This window comes from Pteropus medius, unplaced genomic scaffold (assembly GCF_902729225.1).
Source record: "Pteropus medius unplaced genomic scaffold, Ma_sr-lr_union100, whole genome shotgun sequence".
In the NCBI taxonomy this organism is placed as follows: domain Eukaryota; kingdom Metazoa; phylum Chordata; class Mammalia; order Chiroptera; family Pteropodidae; genus Pteropus; species Pteropus medius.
The window spans coordinates 6,200,499-6,218,202 of record NW_024354503.1 but is presented as its reverse complement, the minus strand read 5'-3'; the positions used below and the strand labels follow the sequence as shown (position 1 = coordinate 6,218,202).

Genomic DNA, 17,704 nt, shown 5'->3' with positions numbered 1-17,704 from the left:
TCAATACTCTTGCAGGATTGCTGCAGATTCAGAAAAATAGCCTCCACGTACCCAGTCCAGGGTCAGACTTGGTAAGAAAAACATGGCCATTGTTTTTCGATAGTGCCTAGACTGCCACAAATGGGCAAAAGGACTAGACACCCAAGGGACAGAAAGAGTTTCTTCAATGCCAACCACTCCCAATCCTGCAGTCGCTGGGCACAAATGGCCAGGTCAGGTCCATGATGCAATCACAGCTTCCTGCTTATGCTAAGAGGTGAACCATGACCCTTAGGAAATGGAAAAACAGCAGCCCATTAACAAGTACAAAACAAAACCTTAGTGAACTTTTATTTCTCATCATACGGAACTGGTAGCAAAGCCAAAGACTTCTGTACTTGAACACTGAATACCCCTCCCACCCACGGGACATTTACAGAGTCATCTTGTCCCCTCTTGAATCCGAACCCCAAGGCTAGGGCCTTTTCTTTCCTGCCCAGCTTCATTGCAGGGAGGGCCTTGAGGCCTAAGGTGCCAGTAGCTTCCCCATGCCTGCATGGGTATGAAATGTGGCACACTGATCAAGCCCCTCTTCTGCCCCACCCCCAGAGAGGAGTCAAAAGCAAGCAGCATCTTGGCCCCTGCCTTTCTTCAGTCACTTCCAAATGGGTCAGAGAGGAGGTGCACACTGTCAGAGGGGTGGGGGAAGTCATAATTCACAGCTTGTTTGCTACAGAAAGTGCCTGAGATCAGTCCTCGGCTGCTTCTGCCTCCAAGCAATCCACCTAAAATCGAGGAGAGGGGACAAAAACTGCATGGTCCTTGAAAGATGACCAGGAGACACTGACTGCAAGACTGCGGGTCCCCAGAGGCCTTTGAGATCCTGTAAGATTTGCAGTTTGCGGCTGGCAGGTTGGTCTGAGAAACCCAAGGTGATGAGACTCAGACATTGTGGAAACTTAGCCCCACCCCTCAGTCTGCAACTACGGAAACAGAGGTCAAAGAGGTTTGGCAAAGTAGCCATGATCCCCTGGCCAGTGGCAGGGCCCAAATAAGAACCCTGGGGTCTCCTGCCTCTGCCACTGGGCCACATGCCACTTTATAAAGGCTCAACTTTTTGGCAAACATCTGCAGCAGAGCCAAAGGAGACAGGAGAGTAGTAGGGTGCCGGGCAGGAGCAGCTCTGGGAGAACGAATTGCTTGCTCCCTGTCCTTCTCCTCAGCACAGGCACTGACTGTAGCTCTAGACATAAGGTTCTGAAGAAGTCTGAACTTCACCCATGAAGGATCACGATACAGAGAATTTACAACCGAATACTCCCTACTCGTCAGAAGGCAAAGTGACCAACAGAAACCCAAATTCTCTAAGAGATAATCTACCTTTTTGATGTGCTCAGTTTCTCTCCTGGGGCCTCACACCACCAGGAGTGGGAGAAAAGGTAAAAGGGCAAACGAGGTCAAAGGAAGCGAAGTAGGATTGGGGTGATCAGGAAACAAGGGGCTTCTAGGCTGCCCGACAGAACAAGTTTTTGGGGAGCCAGGTGTGCAGAGACTGGCCGTGACCCTGACTTTCACATTGATGGGTGAATGGTAGGTGAGCAATAATGAAATCCGAATGAGGGAGGAGGAAAAGGAAGGCTGCTTGGAGTGTCAATCCCTGGAGGTATTTGCCCCTCTCCTTCAGGGGCCAGCCAGGGACCTTCCCAGTCTAGGAAGGCCTCGGTACTTGTGGTGCCTGGGGCTCTGCCTGCTGGCGCAGAAGTCCGAGCTCAGCCCATTTTCCTTCTTGTGCGCTCTGCCTCTGGGTTCAGGGGCAGGAAGAAGGGCATGGCCCTTGGTAATCTGCTAGTCCTCTTTTAGCGCCAGGGGCAAAGCTGAGATCCCAGAGATCCTGTCCGTTCCAATGAGAAAAAGGAGGGTGTGGCTCGGGGGCTGCATGTCACACAAAGCCCACCCCCAGAGTGTGGTGGGTGGGCATGGGACAGAAAGGGATCGGGGTCTGTCTCCAGACAGAGAGGTCCTTGTAGGGAGGAGGATGCCTCCCTGGTCAGCTGCTCTAGGCCCAGGTCCTACACAGGAATCAGGTCATGTAGCGGGTGATGGCACGGAGGGCGTAGAGCAGGGCAGCTTGCATGCGGGCCTCCAGGAGCAGCAAGTTCACGTGGACCTGGAGCACAAATTAGGGCTCGTTGGCAACTGATGTCAGTCTTGGCCAACCCCATCCCTCCTAGACTGTCACTTTTCCTCATCGCTCACCTCATCCTTTCCTTCCCTATACACATGCTCTAACTTTTCCTAAGGCTCTGAGCAGTTGAGTGCAGTGGACGCTGAAGAATTTTAAGCACATTCATTTCTATCATGAATAATCCATCCCCCAAAGCTAAAAACAAGAGCTACCATCGAGCACATTCATTTTCTCACTTCATGCTACCAGCAACCTTGAAACGCAGGCAATATTTATTTCCACTGCAAAGATAAAATGCTCAGGGAGGCAAAGTGACTTGCCCCAAGTCACACTGCTACTGAGTGACAGTGTTATGATTTGAACTCAGGTTCTCCTGGCTGCCACTAATGACCCTGTGAAGCACATTCCCATTTTACAGGTGAATAAATGAAATCTTAAAATCACAGTGGAGTAGGGCTTAGACCTAGGACAATATCCCCAGGTGTCCTGCCTGGCAGTACAGACTCAGTCTAGGGTACTTCATTGGGTCCTGACCCCTTGGCTGCCTCTACTGGCCAGGCTTGTCTAGTTTCACCCTGTCCCTCTCCCAATGGCCGTACCTTCTCTGAGTGGCGGAAGTGCCTCCAGAAGAGGCTGTACATTCTTCGGGTGGTCTTCTCTGGGTAGCAGGCCACCGTCTTGATATAGACCTTGAGGTTCCGCTCTAGGAGCTGGTTCACCTCCCCATAGTCATAGTCATCGTATCTGGAATGGAAAGGCCCCAATAGCACCACTCACCCTCAGCTCCCAGAAGTAGCTCCTCTTCCCTAGCCCCACCCTACAGAAGGAGGAACAGAAAGTGGCAAAAGGCAGAAGGTAGGAAGCAACTAGAAGTCTGGTTCCTCTTAGAAAAACTGCTGCTGTCATAAATCACAGGCCACTGGGGACTACTCTAAGGAATGCATAGAAAATGAGCATGCTTTATTGAGTAGCGGCTATGCACCATGTGAACATGTACTCATGAAATCTTCAGAACTACTGTATATCGCTGTATATAAAACTATTGTACATACTATCATATACATCTTAAAGATGAAACTGACATTCAGAGACGTGAAGTCACTTGCCCTAGGTCACACAGCTGGGAATGAGATTCAAACCCAGCTCTGCCAGGCTCGGAGGTCATGTTCACTACTTTACATGGAATATGGAGCAGTAGGTCAGTGCAAATATTTACAGTGCAAATATGGAGAAGGAAGAGGGAAAGGGCAAAAAGGAGCTGCTACTCATTTTATAGATGGGCAAACTAAGGCCATTAACTTGTTTAAAGTCAAACAAAGTTGGTGACCAATGTAGAAGCTACTCTGTGATTCCCCAGTCCAGTGAGCCAGTGAGTCATCATGGATCAGGGTGGATGGGGAAGACTGGTTGAAAACTAGAGGACAGTTTCAGTTAGCAAAGATATAGGATGAAGAATCATGTTGAAGAGTGGAAGAGCCTGGATCTGAGAGCTGGGCAGGAACTGGCCTGTGCCACACTCTTAAGATGCCCCTCCGTCGTTAGCCTCCCCTGGGTTAGAAATCTGCCAATGATCAGCAAGATGGCAGCCAATTAAGCATAGCTCAACCCACCCAGTGAAATATGATTTACAGCTAGTCATACACAGAAATACACATTTATATCTTTAAAAAATCTTGGGGATTTTTTTTAATGCTTGTAATAAACTGTTAAATAAGAAAAAAAATCATGTGTTCACTAAAATGTGCTTACATTTGATTAAATGAAAAATAAGTGAAATGAGGCAAGGAAATCTTGTTTTTGTAAAATTATATATGTTTTGGTTATTTGTGAATGAAAAGAAGACAGGTGGGAAACACCTGACAATAATAAGAGCTAGAAGGATTATGGATAATTTTTATTTACTTTTTTTTGTTATTTGTTTTCTAAATTTACTAAAAATCAAGCTGTTCCTCTTTACAGACATCAAACATATATATATGGTTTTTAAATAAAATAATCATTATAATTTCAACTATACAAAAGCAACTAGATAAAGAAAAAAGCAATGGAGAAAAATGTCGTAGGATGTGGATATGGTTGTAGAGCAGAATTTTGGGAAGTTGTTTTTTCCTTAATTCTTTAAATTTCTCACAATGTTATCAAAGTAAGACTCTTTTGAAATAAAAAAAAATAATCGTTCTGCGTATATCCTTGAAAAGCAATTTCACAATGATGGTTTATCCACGAGGATTTAGGTATAAGAGTTGTAATAGTGAAAAACTGCAAACTACCTAAATTTATTTAATACTAGAGAAATGGTAGAATAATTACACTACATCCAAAACAGAAAACTATGCAGTGGATTCAGTGGTTAAAAAAGCATAAAAGATCTATTTATACTGACAAGAGAGGCAGTAGAATATTAGAGGAAAAAAAAGCAACTTGCAGAATATACTTAGTATGATTTCAACAATTTATAAAAACCTACTCAAAAAAAAACAAACCAGAAAATACTTAGTAACAAGATGAAAATATAATTCATCACATACTCTACTGAGAAACCCATTATTAAATAATAATTTAGTGTACAGCCTTCCACACATTTTCCATGTATGTACACATTTTTAGTTAAAAAAAAAAAAAGGAAAAAGAAAATTCTGGACCAGCTTTCTTTTCTTTCAATACATTTTGAACATTTCCCATGGCAATATAAATAAAACATTATTGTAATTTTTAATAGCTGCATAATATTTCACTGAATGGATAGAATGGATACATCATTATCTAAAGTCCCCTACTGATGGGCATTTATGTTGTCCTTATTTATTATGAGAGAAGAACTGCTACTTGGAATGGAAATGCAAGCATTAATAATTCTCTAACTATATATTTACATATATATATTTATCTCTAGGGGGCGAGATTAAAGAGTTTCATTTACGAGGTTCAAAGAGTGATCACATATATTTTATAAACAGCAAAGAAATAAATTTGCTTCAAAAAACAGTATAGGCAGGAAGAAAGGAAAAAAAAAAAAAAGAGGAAAAGGAAACAACTGTGAGCTCAGAGTGAGGACTCGCAGTGCATACACACCCTGGATGAGGGGACATGTGCTCACCTGATGCCAAAGACGCAGTGGATGTAGTTCCAGATGGCCCTGCGGAGCACGGAAGTGTCCACTCCGCTGTGCATGGCAATGGTGTTGTAGGTGAGGCTATAGGCCGTCTGGAACTTCTCGTCCAGTAGCTGTCCACCCTCGGGGTAGAGCCGCTGAATCAGTGAGTAGCCATGGTCTTCCCAGGTATAATCCTGAGAAACATGGGACGCGGTCAGAGAGTGGACTCTTTGGGGCCCAAGCCTGGCCAGAGAGATGACATCCTCTGGAGCACACCTTGGCTCTCCATAATGCCCTTCCACCACCCACCCATCGAACCCACAGCTTGGTCTGGGCCTGAGAAGCTGAGGGGGATGTGCTTTGGTGGTGATCTTCTTCCTGTGATCAGCATCCCCTAGCCTAGGGCACATATGGGGCCCTTCATGATCCAGGGTCTCCCATTTCCCTCTAGAGGGAGAGAATATGCCCACTTCTAACCATTCAAATCATCGACCCCTTGACTGTAAATCTGGAGCAATGCCAAGACTAGCGGGGAGAGCCTACCTGAGCACGGAAGGTGGGGGGTGCCTGAGTCCCTCGTCGGGTGAAGTCCACATATCCGAAAGTGGGGTCTTCTACAAAGCACAACATGTCCGGATGTGGTGAGGGCTCCAGGATGTCAGCTGAGGATGTCAGAAAGAGGTCGTAATGAGGCCAAGGCACGGAGCCCTGATTAACCATTAATAGGGGGCTGGGCGATGCAGAGTGGAGGGTCAGAGAAAGCCCCTCAATACAGTGAGTGGAATGAGGACTCCAGCCTGAGCCAGGTCCGGGGGAAGAGGTAAATCAGGCCCATGGACCTGGTAATAACAACAGCAATCCTAACAGTAGCAGTTCTTTAGAGCGCTTACCCTAGGCCAGGCTCTGTGCTAAAAGCTTTGCTTCTCTCGTTCCATTTACCCTACATATCAATTCTTCATGTGGGAGGAGACTGAGGCCTTGAGGCAGGAAGTGACTTATCAGTGGTCACAAAGCCAAAGAGGCTAACAAGCCAGATTCAAACCCAGATCTGACCCCAAAAATACAAGAGATACAGTACATGAAGATGTCTTCTCCTCAGCAGAGATGGCATAAGAAGGAGGCAGCCCCTGGAACCTGGACACCTATAATCACGTACCTGAGGGGGTTACCAGTAGGCTCTCCGATTTCTCCAGCTCAAAGCGGCTTTCCATCTCCTCTTGGGATGCTCCCTCGTCCCGCAACAGGCTCTCCTGCAGCTGCCTCATGCGTTCCATCAAAGCCTCCACGTCTTGGGCAGCCTCAAAGCCCTGGACAGGGGACCCATTGATGACCAACTTCTCCTCCTCCTTCGGCTGCCCCCTCCCCTGGGAAACTCCACGGATCTTTCCCACATGCCAAGCCTTCCTGAATGGGCAGCTCGCATGGTCCGTGCTTCCCCAACTGAAGTTTATGAAGCTACAGAATAGACATGTCTTCTCTGAGATCAACTTTCCTCAGAGGTAAGGGATTTTAAAGTATCTGTATTTTTTATATTAAAACAAGGCCATTTATAAAATAAGAGGCAAATTTTGTGTTCTCAAAGTGCTAAAAACCAGGAGACTTTAAGCCTATGGGGCTATTTCATTTAACCCTCACAACCCACTATGAAGTAGGGTCTTTATTCTTATTTCACAGATGAGGAAATGAGCCTCGAAGTCAAGTAACTTTTCTAAGGCCTCTGAGTGTGAGACAGGGAAGCAGCGGCTTCCACCCAAGGATGAGGGGCCATGCCAGCTTCTTTCTCACAAAGACCAGGCCAGTGACTTACCCCAGAGTTGTTCAGTGAATCCCTGCTGGGGGGGCTGCTTTGCTCGCTGGGGGGTGAAGGTGCCTGGGGGGCAGGGCTGCCCTCTGGGTCCCCCTCAGGGAGGATGCCACAGCCAAACACGAAGGAGGCCAGTGAGTGACAGTGGGTGAGCAGGACTAGGGCCTGGATGAGCTCGGCAAGGGACCAGCTGTGTTCGCCCGTCTTCAGCAAGGCCTGGAGAGAAAAGATCAGTCTTGTTCAGTGCCTGCTCCTGGGCTGCCTGCCATGCCCCAGCTTGGTCCCTGTGCTCCCTCAGGGACCTGCCCTCTGCCCACTGCACCTGGATGTGCTCCTTGGTGATGAGCCACGGCCGATGTGCCAGCAACTTGTTGATCTCACTGAGCTTGCGCAGCTTCTCGGGGGCACGATGGAGTCCAAGCAGCCACTCAGTGTCACCGCCACTCTGCACAAACTCAGCCACGTGGGAACCCACCAGGTAGGAACACTGGTGGCGGGCAGCAGCCTGTGGAGGTGGTAGACAGAGTCTATGTCACCCTATTCTTTCTGTGCCTTGCTCAGGATGGATACCCCATGGAAGGTGACATCAAGGCCTCACTGCTGCTTTTAGGTTCTAAGCCTAGGTCTGCCACTAATTTGTTGTCCTACCTTGGGCAGGTCATCTACTTCTTTATGCCTCAGTTTCCCAATCTGTAAAGCAGGCACTGAAGATGCCTCTCTTCAAAACCTAAAGTTCTGTGGATGGTCAGATAAAGCTAGGGCTTTCTTCTGTTTCTCTTCCTTGGCTATGGTCAGTTCAGGAAGTCCCCAGCAAAGAGATCTGTGGGCTGAACCCTCCCATGTGGCCACTCCTGCAAGCTCACCATGATGGCAATGTAGTGGCGCCAGGAACTGGCCAGGGGCCCATCTGTATGCAGCAGCAGGTAGTGTAGGCGCCAGAATCTGCTAAGGTAGTCAGGGTGCAGGCCCATCACCACTGCCAGGTTGTCCACCCGCCCCGAGGACATCAGTGCGTCCAGCCCCAGGTGCTGCTCAAGGCTCTCAGCTCCCTCCTGAAGGACCTGCCAAAAAAAGGTGAGGAGAGGATGGGTTCCCTCTGGCCTCCCCACCAAAGAGACCAACGTATTCATTGCAGTGGGATTATAAACGCAAGAAACTGAAAACCACCCTCATGTCCAAAAAAAACAGAATAGGGGAGGAAAAGATATTTTACTAAGTGATTAAACGAACTTTAATTAGACACCTTATATAATAATAGCCAAATCTGATACAGCTCACTATGTGCCAAGCACTGTACAAGCACTTCTTTTCTGTTTTTATTTTTTTAAGCACTTTATATTTACTCATTTAATCCTCACAATTATGAAATTGGAATTCTATTTTCTCAATTTTTGGACAGGAAAAGTCAGGCACAGATATTAGAGTGTAGTTTCTCCTGCCTTTATGAAGCTTCTATTCTAACAGTGCAAATCCATACAGACTTGGAAGGTGGGTGCAAAACAGTTCACGTTTTCTGAGTGCTTTCTCTACGCCAGGGCTGAGTCTGGAGCTTGCCCTGCATTATCTCATTGAATTTTCCCAGTTATCTTGTGAGGTGAATACTATTTTTCCCCCATCGACAGATGAGGAAATCAAGGCCCAGAGAGGTTTCACTCCTTGCTCAAGGTTACAGATTCAGTAAATGACACAAGCAGGATTCAAATCCAGATTAACCTCAAAACCTATTTCTTTCTTTTATTATAAAAGAGGAGTGATTATTTCTAAATGAAAAAATAAAATGTAAGAACAATACTTGATCTTAAAACTCTGGGCTACAGACATGAATAATCTGTGGGTGGTTGTTTGCTTTCCATTTACAAGGGGTGGAGGGAACTAGGGAGTTAGACATTTGTTAACAGCTCATTAACTACTTGGCTTACACATTTAGGACAGCAAAGAGGACCAGGAAACAAAACATTTGTCTTTGTTCCCTGAAGGCCAAAGAAAAAGAAGGAAACTTATTTCTTTATTTTTCTGCAGTGAGCTACGAAGGCATCCCACCACCACACCCACTCCACCCTGGAATGTGAGCTCCACCAAGGCAAAGATTTTGGTCTGTCTTGTTCTCTAGGCTACCCCAGAGCCTAGAACAGTGCCTGACACAGATTAATCATTAAATAGGTATCTGCTAAACAAAAATGAATGATCTGACTCAGAAGATGAAAGAGATCTCTGTTATAAACAAAACAAAACTTAACAATTCCACCCCCCCTAAAAAAATAAATAAAATATAAAAACATGTAAACTATGACCTTGGCTCTGTATGAAAAAAAGTCCAGAAAGCAGTGGCAAATGGTTAAGTACCACTGATTACATCTGTGGAGGGTGGGATTACAAGAGACTAGAGCTTTCTGAAACATTGGAAATTCTAAAATAATGAATATATATTGCTTTTGAAGTAGAAAAAAAAATTTAATATATGCACAGTCGGATGAGAAGATAAACACAGATAGTTCTATCTTCTTAAGTTAAAGCAGGCCTCCTTCTGGGAATCAAAAGTTTGTTCATTACCTAGCTGTTATCATCACTTTATCTCTTTGAGCCTGTTTCTTCCCAGCAAAATGGGGTTGTCATGCCTGCTTCACAGAGCTGTTTTGCAGATTAAGTGAGTCAGGACTACCTGAAGGGGTAGTTCCAAGCTGCTATTTCAAGAGGCAGGAAAAGATCCCCACCCACCCAATGTCCATGTCCTTTCTTCCCAGGACCAGCAGTTGCTAAACCCTTCCAAGCTTACCTCCTCCACTGGGATGAAGGCGCTGGGTCCCCGAGGGCCTCGCCGAACCCGGCTTTCACTCGGCTCCTAGAAGGAAACACGATCATGGTTAGTTGGAGGTAAAAAGGAAGACTAAAAGGATAGTTATCTCTCCAGTTTTCTCCTCCTCGAGGAGCCATGCTAAGCTTTTAAAACTCCCTTTCTCGTGCAGCCTGCAAGGAGGAGCCTGGTGGGAGTTATACACCTGTTTGGTAGGTGGAGAGAGGATAATAAGCAAGAGAGGGGCCTAGGGAAGGGAAATACACAGCCACCATGTTGCACAACTCCAGGAGGCCACCTTCTTGGCAGCTCTGGAGCATCTATACAAGGAACCTCCTCATGTACATCCTGAAGCTGTGTTTACCAAGTACCCTAGATTCCTATGATGCAGTCTCTCTCAAATTGTCATTTTTTTTTCATCCCTCCTGCCATCACCACCATCTCTGGTCTGGACTGCAACCCACAGGTTCACCTATGGTCTCCCCGCCCTCTCCTATCCATCCTCTACCAAATCAACAAAACAAATGAATAAATAAAACATCCCCCGTAGCTCCACCTCCAGGACTAGGAGCAGATTTAGTGAGTAAAAGACCCTTGTGGTTTCTGGAGAGCAAACTTTCAGTGGCCAGAATAAAAACCTTCTCAAATGCAAATCTGACTATCCGGCTTTAAAACCCTGCTTCTACCTCCCCATAGCCTTAGAGATAAAATTAGCAATTCAGGCCCATGGCCCTCCTGCCTGTCACTCCTTTTGCAGAGTTAACTCATAGTCTTTCAGGGCTTTGGAACCTTCTTTGGACCTTCATCTGTGACTCCACAATTCCCGGGGCTTTTGCTTCTGAAAACACTGTTTTCTAATGGTCTGATTTAGGTGTCCCTACCACCAGATCACATTTCGTGGTGAGCAGGGCCAGTTCATTCACACTCGCCTAGCCTGTGAATGAAGAATGAAGAGAAAGCAGAGGCATCAAGGGAGCCAGGGCAGGGCGCACAAGGCAGCCAGGAGCAGTTATTCTGATGTGTACGTATTGGAGCCTCTTTGGAAACCACCAGTTATGCACTCACCAAATCTGCTCCCATTCCTAGAGGTGAAGTTCAGGGAAGATGTTTTATTTATTCATTTGTTTTGATAACTATGTTTGGGGGGCTCTCAGCACTGGCCTTGGAAAGAGTTTACCCAAAGCGGAATTATGCCCCCAATGGACAGAGATAGTGCCCCCCTAATTCTTCTCAACTTCTTAAAATCCAGACTTAGTACCAATGAACCCAGGTGTCCAGGAATTAAAAATTATAATTGAACCTCCCTTCTCAGATGGCCAGAAACCCCTAGGGGGAGGCAGAGCTCTCCAGCTCTGAAAGTCCACAAAGGAAAGAACAATGAAACCTGGAAGTCCTGGGTGTGAATAACAACTTTGCCACTAACTTGCTATGTGACTCTGAAAAAGTAACCTAGATTCTCTGCGCCTTAAACTTGGACCCACCCCGCCCCCCAAAAAAGGTAGTTGGGCTGATTGCTTAGGCCCCTTTCAGCCCACACTTTTGGGAGCTACCTGGCCAGGCTGGTCCAAGTCCAGCATAGAAACCACAAGCCCCAAGCACTCCCTGTCTCAGCTTCCCTCCTCCCTCACCAAAGAGAAAAAGCCTGCCGGCTCTGTGTGGGAGATAAGAATTGCTGACTCTACAAAGAGGGCCTCCCCCTCAGGGAACCTGTGGGCAGAGAGAAAACCACAGCCAGGTGGGGTAGGGAAGGGTAGGGTAGAACTGGGGTTTGGGGGTGGGGGGACAGTAAGGGCCCATCAGGGTGCTAGTAAGGTACAGAGAACAGCCTTGGGAGTCCCTTCTCCCTTAAAATCTGCCCCAGGTGCTGTCAAGGGAAGGAACTAATACCTGTGGATCTTTTAAGTGATAGGTCTGGATCTACCAACATTTTAGGTCCTGATAATGATGATGATAATACAGTACAGGTAAAAGATAGGAGCTCTTGACAACAATTGTTTGGGCTTAAATGACATCTCCACCACCATCTGCTACCTATGTGAGCCTCAGTTTCCTCACCAAATAATGGGGCTAATAGTACCTACTTTCATGGGGTAGTGATGAGGATTTAATGAGATAATGCCCCTACCTCAATACCACTATCACAGCAAGCACTTAATACAAGTCAGTTATTATTTATCTCATTATTTCAAACAATGGCTTCTCAGCCCAGGCAGTACTTTAGAATCCTTTGGAGAGGCTTTTTAAAAAATACCAATGCTAAGGTCCTACCTCCAGTAATTCTAATTTAATTGGGTAGAGCCCAGCATAATTTACAGCTGGGGTAGAGGGCCATTGTTTTGCCCCATTTATTGATCACTTTCTCAAGTATAAGGCACTTTGCTAAGGGCTTTTGGAAACAAAATTAATCTGTTCATTCAACAAATATTTTTGACAATTACACTGCAGACAGCAAGAGTACAGGAGTGGAAAGATAAAGTCTCAGTTTTCACAGAATTTACAATCTAGTGGAGAAAGACACAAATGATTTATAGGATTTCAAATCGTAGATTATATAAAGTAAATAGAGCAATGAGAGAGTATGTGATGGGGTGAGGGTATGTGCAATATTTTAGTCTGAGTAGACAGGGAAAGCCATTGAGGTGGTAACCTTTGAGTTGATTATCTAAATATCAAATATCTAAATGAGTTGATGAGAAGACAGCAGGGCCTATAAAGATCTAGGGGACCAGCATTCCAGCCAGAGGGAACAGAAAGTACAAAGCTCTGAAGGCAAAACCAAGTAGATTCTTTCTAATCCTGAGCTCCAAAACACTGAATGCTTCCCTGACCTTGACACTCAGAATTTCAGGGGAAGCAGACAAGAAAGAGTCTCACTGCCAGGAGATGAAGCCTCCGAAACAACCCTTCCCTATTCCCTGGGGTAAAATGTCAATAATAATAACAATGGTTGGTAATACCCCTGATTACCACTGGTTAAGCACTTATTTTACATACACTTTAAGGCAGGAACTACTACTACTAAGGTTCGTATTTCACAGATGAAGACTAAGGCTCAGAGAGATCAAGTCAATTCTGGTCACTCAGCCAGGAAGGAGGAAGCAGAGTTGGGATACAAACCAGGTTTCTGCAACTGCAGAAATTATTCCCATTCTCTGAACTTCTCCAGGGCTCAACAGTCCCAAAGCTTTGCATCTGGGGTTCCCCAGGAGTGAGAAGCTCCTTCCCCAGCCCACATCCCCAGGAAATCTACTCGCCCCAAATCACAGCACCTGTCACACTGTGTTGTTTCTTCTGTTGATGGTGCAGGCTGGATCTAGTTACCTGTTGTTACTCCAGTGTCTAGCACAGAGCAGTACACCAGGACTTCCTGCAATGATGGGATATTCTATATCTGCATGGCCCAATAAAGATGGTAGCTCCTAGCCATAATGGCTGAGCATTTGAAATGTGGCTAGTGAGACTAAAAACCTGAATTTTTAATTTTTAAAAAAGTTGTCAACATTAAAAGAGGAAAATTAAAAAAAAAAAAGAAAAATTATTAAAATGTAAATAGCCACATGTGGCTAAGGGCTACCATATTAGACAGTGCAGGTTCGGCACACCTGATAAAGGCAAGATCCCCACCTCTACTTTACAATTGAAGACAGGGAAACCAGAGAGGGCAAGTGATCTACCCAAAGTAACATAGTATGGGGAGGGAAGATCAATGATGGCTGTTCCTATAGTTCCAATTGAGAGGATCACATGGGGCAGCAGGAACAACAGCCTTCTGGGTGACCACTCAGCGAGGAGGGCTTCAAATAAGTTGTAAAGAGGATAATCACCTCAGAGATCAGTGCCTGGCTCCTAATTTAAGAGCTTACTAAATGTTAATTTTTGTATTAGCACAGGCATTTGTGCATAGGTTCCATCTAATCTTCATCAGTTTTGGGGTGGGAGGGGGTCTCTATTTTGTACTTAAGGAAAGATTAAGGTTCCAAAGGTTAAGTAACAGCTGACAAGTGGCTAACGTGAGATTTGAACTCAGCTCAGTTTGGCTTCCAAGGGTTCTGTCCACCAATCAAATCAGCCTCTTGGAGTAGCGCCAGTCTTTATCCTAGCTAGAGCCTGCAACTCCCAGGACTTAACTACAGATACCTGCCAGCTGGGAAGAAGCAGACTCTCCCAGGCCTCCACACTATGGGCAGCTGTGGTCTGCAGAACTCAGATCTGTTCCTTGGTTTACACCTGAGAGGAACACAGCCCAAACAGCCTCTGACCACCCTTGTGGGGAGGGAATGTGAGTGCTGTCACAAACTTGTATGCCCACCATGGGCTGGGCATTAGGCTAAGTGCTTTACACATCTGATCTGGCTCATTTCTCACAACCACCTGTAGGGAAATAGGTCTTATTATCCCTTCTTCAGAGAGGGCTCATTGAGGCTCTTTCTGAGTCCTGTTCCAGACAGGCACAGCTCAGGTTGGACTTCAAAGCCTGCACAGTTCACAAGGGTCAGCTAAGTCAACAGGGGCAAATAGTTACAAGCACTTATTAGGTGCTAAGAACAGTACTGGGGATGTGACCTACAGAGTGTTTCTAGTCTGGAAAGGGAGATGGACAAGAAACTCCTGATTATACAACTGTTACACTATAATTGTGATAAAAGCTCCTACAAGGGAGAGAAGGGAGATTGGAAAAGGGTATGCAGAGGGGACTTTTCTGGTGGGGGAGGAAAGTCTTCTCTGAGGAAGTGATATCTGAGGAAGTGATTCCAGAGCCTAACAGAACTCGGAAAACATACTACCTATACTAGAGTGAAGCGTCTGAAGGCTTTGACTCCTTGAAAGGATGTGTGGTGAAGTGATGGGAGTTGAGGAATTGTACATGTGGATCTTCCCTTGGGCTACCAGGCTTTGTAAGTCCAGCACCCTACTGTCTTCTAAGATTCCACTTAAAGCAGACATCTTCCCAAGGTCCTCTTTTCTTGAGAGAGAACATATAAAAAGGATTCTGATATCACCCACTTTCCCCTCTGTGGACATATGGGTTCCATATACACCTCAGAGCCTGCCCAGACCATTTCCCAGGCATTGTCCCGGAGAGGGATAGACAAACTCTCACCTCAGGCAGGAGGGACAAACTCAAGGGCACCCTTGCGAGACACTGGGGAAAAGAGAAATGTGTGATAGCCACATTCTAACAATAGCTAGCTAGTAACATTTTGACACAGTTACCAAGTTCTAGGCACTGTGCTTTGGCCTTTGCTTGTATTCTCAGTCAATTCTCCCCACAATCCCTCAGATACTATCGAATCTCCATGGGAAGAGGTTGTGGATCAGAGAAATGATCACTTGGCCAAGGTCACACAGCAAGCAAGTGGGAAGGCTAGATATGAACCTGGAGTTCTTCTGGCTCTAGGGCCCAGGTGCTCTTAAATAATATTACAGCAAGTCCTGAAATAACATCGTTTCAATGTTGTTTGTTTGCATCAATGAGCCTATGGTAAGACTGATCTCCTTATTCATCATTTCCCTTAAGGTCACAGAACATATCCACCACGTTTAGTGAGGAATTAATTGCATTTCCATTTTTTTTCACAAAGAAACAGACTCAAAGAGTAGAATGACTTGGTTAAAGTCATACAGCTGAGAAGTGTCAGGAACAGGTTTTGTTTCTCCATGTGGGGCTCCTAAACCATGGTGGAGAAAGGTAAACAAGCTAAGAGGAAACCAAGGACACGAACCACCCACCTCTGTCTGAGTAGGACCCCCAGAAACCATGCTGCTTAGAGAAGCCCAGCAATTGTCCCAGGGTCACAGTTTAGGACTAGCACTTGCCTGACTCTCAACTCCAGTAATCACTTGCGCCCCTCTCCAGGCCTGGAAACGAAAGGAACGAACAAAACTCCCTGTAGTGCCAAGCACATTCAGAAATCCTGGAGACACCCAAGCCAAAGAATGAGCTACTCTGTGGGGTTAGCGAAGGAAGCTTCTCCATAGCCCGTCCTGGACCTCCATTTTTTCAGCCTGTAAAATGGGCCTATAGCATAATTCATAATTTTCTAGTTTAGTCCTGAGATCTCAGAGAAAAGGCAAAACCTGAGCCTGGCATATAGTAGGTGCTTAATAAACGATAAGATATCCATTATCGTGGGTGGGGTGATGGGGGGGCGAATTGTCAGATTAGGCCCAGCTTTATTCCTAGCCTCACTGTAAACGGAGTCCCTAAGAAACTCCTGGGACGTCAGACCACTTGGTAGGGCACAGCCTACTCCGCGCTTGGTTTGGGAGCCGCGGCCAGGGTTTTCTTCCTCTCCCCCAGCTTTGGCCGCCGAGTATCCGGCAGTCAGCCAAGGACCGGGAGCGCTCGCAACTCCCCTTCCAAATCTGGGGTGCAGGTGGGGGCGGGGTACGGGGTCCACCTTCGCTGGCCAGTCCCAGGTGCCCCATTCCCGGCGCTGGGGGATTGGAGCCCGGGACGTATCCTTCCTAGAGTCATCTGCTCGCCAGCCCCAGCCCAGAGGAAGGGGGCGGGGAGGAGGAGTGGTCCGGCAGCAGCGGCCGGGATTTGCCTGGACTTGAAGACTCTCTCTACCAGAGCCCAAACCCAAGGAAACCTCGAGAAGGCTCTCCTCTCATTGGCCAGGAGTCCGAGGGAGCCCTGGAGGTCTCCACAGCCCCGGGGAGAGGGGGAGGGGTCGGAGAGGGCCGAGTCTGCCAGTTGATGCAACCCCACTGCTGGCTTACGCGCTCCGCTCCCCTTCTCCGAGCCCCTGCGGTGCACTGACTGAGCTCAGACCAGCCCGAAGCTCGGACGTGGCTCGGGGTTCAAGGTAAAAGTGGCGTAGCTCGGCCGCTGCTTACCTCTTCGGCCTGGGGGCCGCCGCCGCCGCCGCCCCGGGCGAACGGCAGGTAGCCCTTAAGCTCCGCGCGGCACTCGGAGTCCGCAACGATCATGGTGTGCACCAGGACCCGGCCGCCGCTCGCCGACGACCCGTGCACCGGAGGGGGTTGTGGACGGACGCACGCAGGAAGCCGGGACTGGGGGCCGCTGGGGAGGTTCTTGAGCCCCGGGGTGTCTCCCGGGGTTCCAGAAGGCTCAGAAAGCCCAGAATCCAGGAACGGCCGCTGTCTCTCTGGACTCTCCTCTCGTCTGGCTTCTGGAGCGGTGAATGGCCTCGGGAGACTGGGATTACCCGCGGTGCAAGGGTTTTCTCGGCCCAGAGTGCCTCGGAAGTCCGCAGTGGCCAGGGCTGCTCGCGGACTCAGCGCTTCTCAGCATCCCCGCCGCGGAACTGCCAGCGCTCGCCGGGATCTGACACCAGCAGCGCCTCTCAGCCCGTTGCGGTCCCTGGGGGAGGGCGGGGACACAAAAGCCCAGGGCCGCGGCCAATCAGATGCCTGTTTCCTGGGAAGGCGTGGCGACACCGCCCTCAGGAATCGAGAGCTCAGCCAATCGACAACAGGAAGCGCCCGGGAACTCTGGGAGCTGTAGTCAGCCCCGGACGAATGCTGCAAACTTTTGCAAGAGGGTTTAGTCAGATCGTTGGCAATACCAGAAGAGAGTGACAGCTCGGAGAATCATTACAGCTGCATGATGAAACGGGACTTCACTGGGCTGGGCCAGAGAGCCGTGTGTTAAGTCCCTCCAAGTACGTTCTTCAGCCTTATCAGTTCCTGGAGGGACTAGTTAGGGTTAAGAGAAGTGGTTTTAATTATAGAACTGAACGCCAGCCAGATCTGGGAACAGTCCTGTTCCCCTGGCCTCCGGGAGGGCTCCGCCTTAAAAGTGTATCAGACACAGGGAATCCACCTTATTTGTAGAGTCTCTGGAAAAGCCTTCATTCATTGGAATATTGTTGGCAACTTAAG

At 47.4% G+C, this 17,704-nt stretch overlaps 1 protein-coding gene across 1 annotated transcript; it reads right to left on the bottom strand.

The window, feature by feature from the left end:
• Window positions 1-296: 296 nt before the first annotated feature.
• SESN2 (sestrin 2) lies at window positions 297-17,178 on the bottom strand. Its single transcript, XM_039854112.1, has 10 exons — window positions 16,697-17,178; window positions 9,836-9,901; window positions 7,926-8,123; window positions 7,385-7,567; window positions 7,066-7,278; window positions 6,415-6,565; window positions 5,802-5,920; window positions 5,262-5,452; window positions 2,764-2,908; window positions 297-2,146 (listed from the first exon to the last, which is right to left on the bottom strand). Exons 1-10 carry the CDS (start codon window positions 16,787-16,789, stop codon window positions 2,060-2,062), a joined length of 1,446 nt encoding a protein of 481 aa, XP_039710046.1. The 5' UTR covers window positions 16,790-17,178; the 3' UTR covers window positions 297-2,059.
• Window positions 17,179-17,704: the final 526 nt, after the last annotated feature.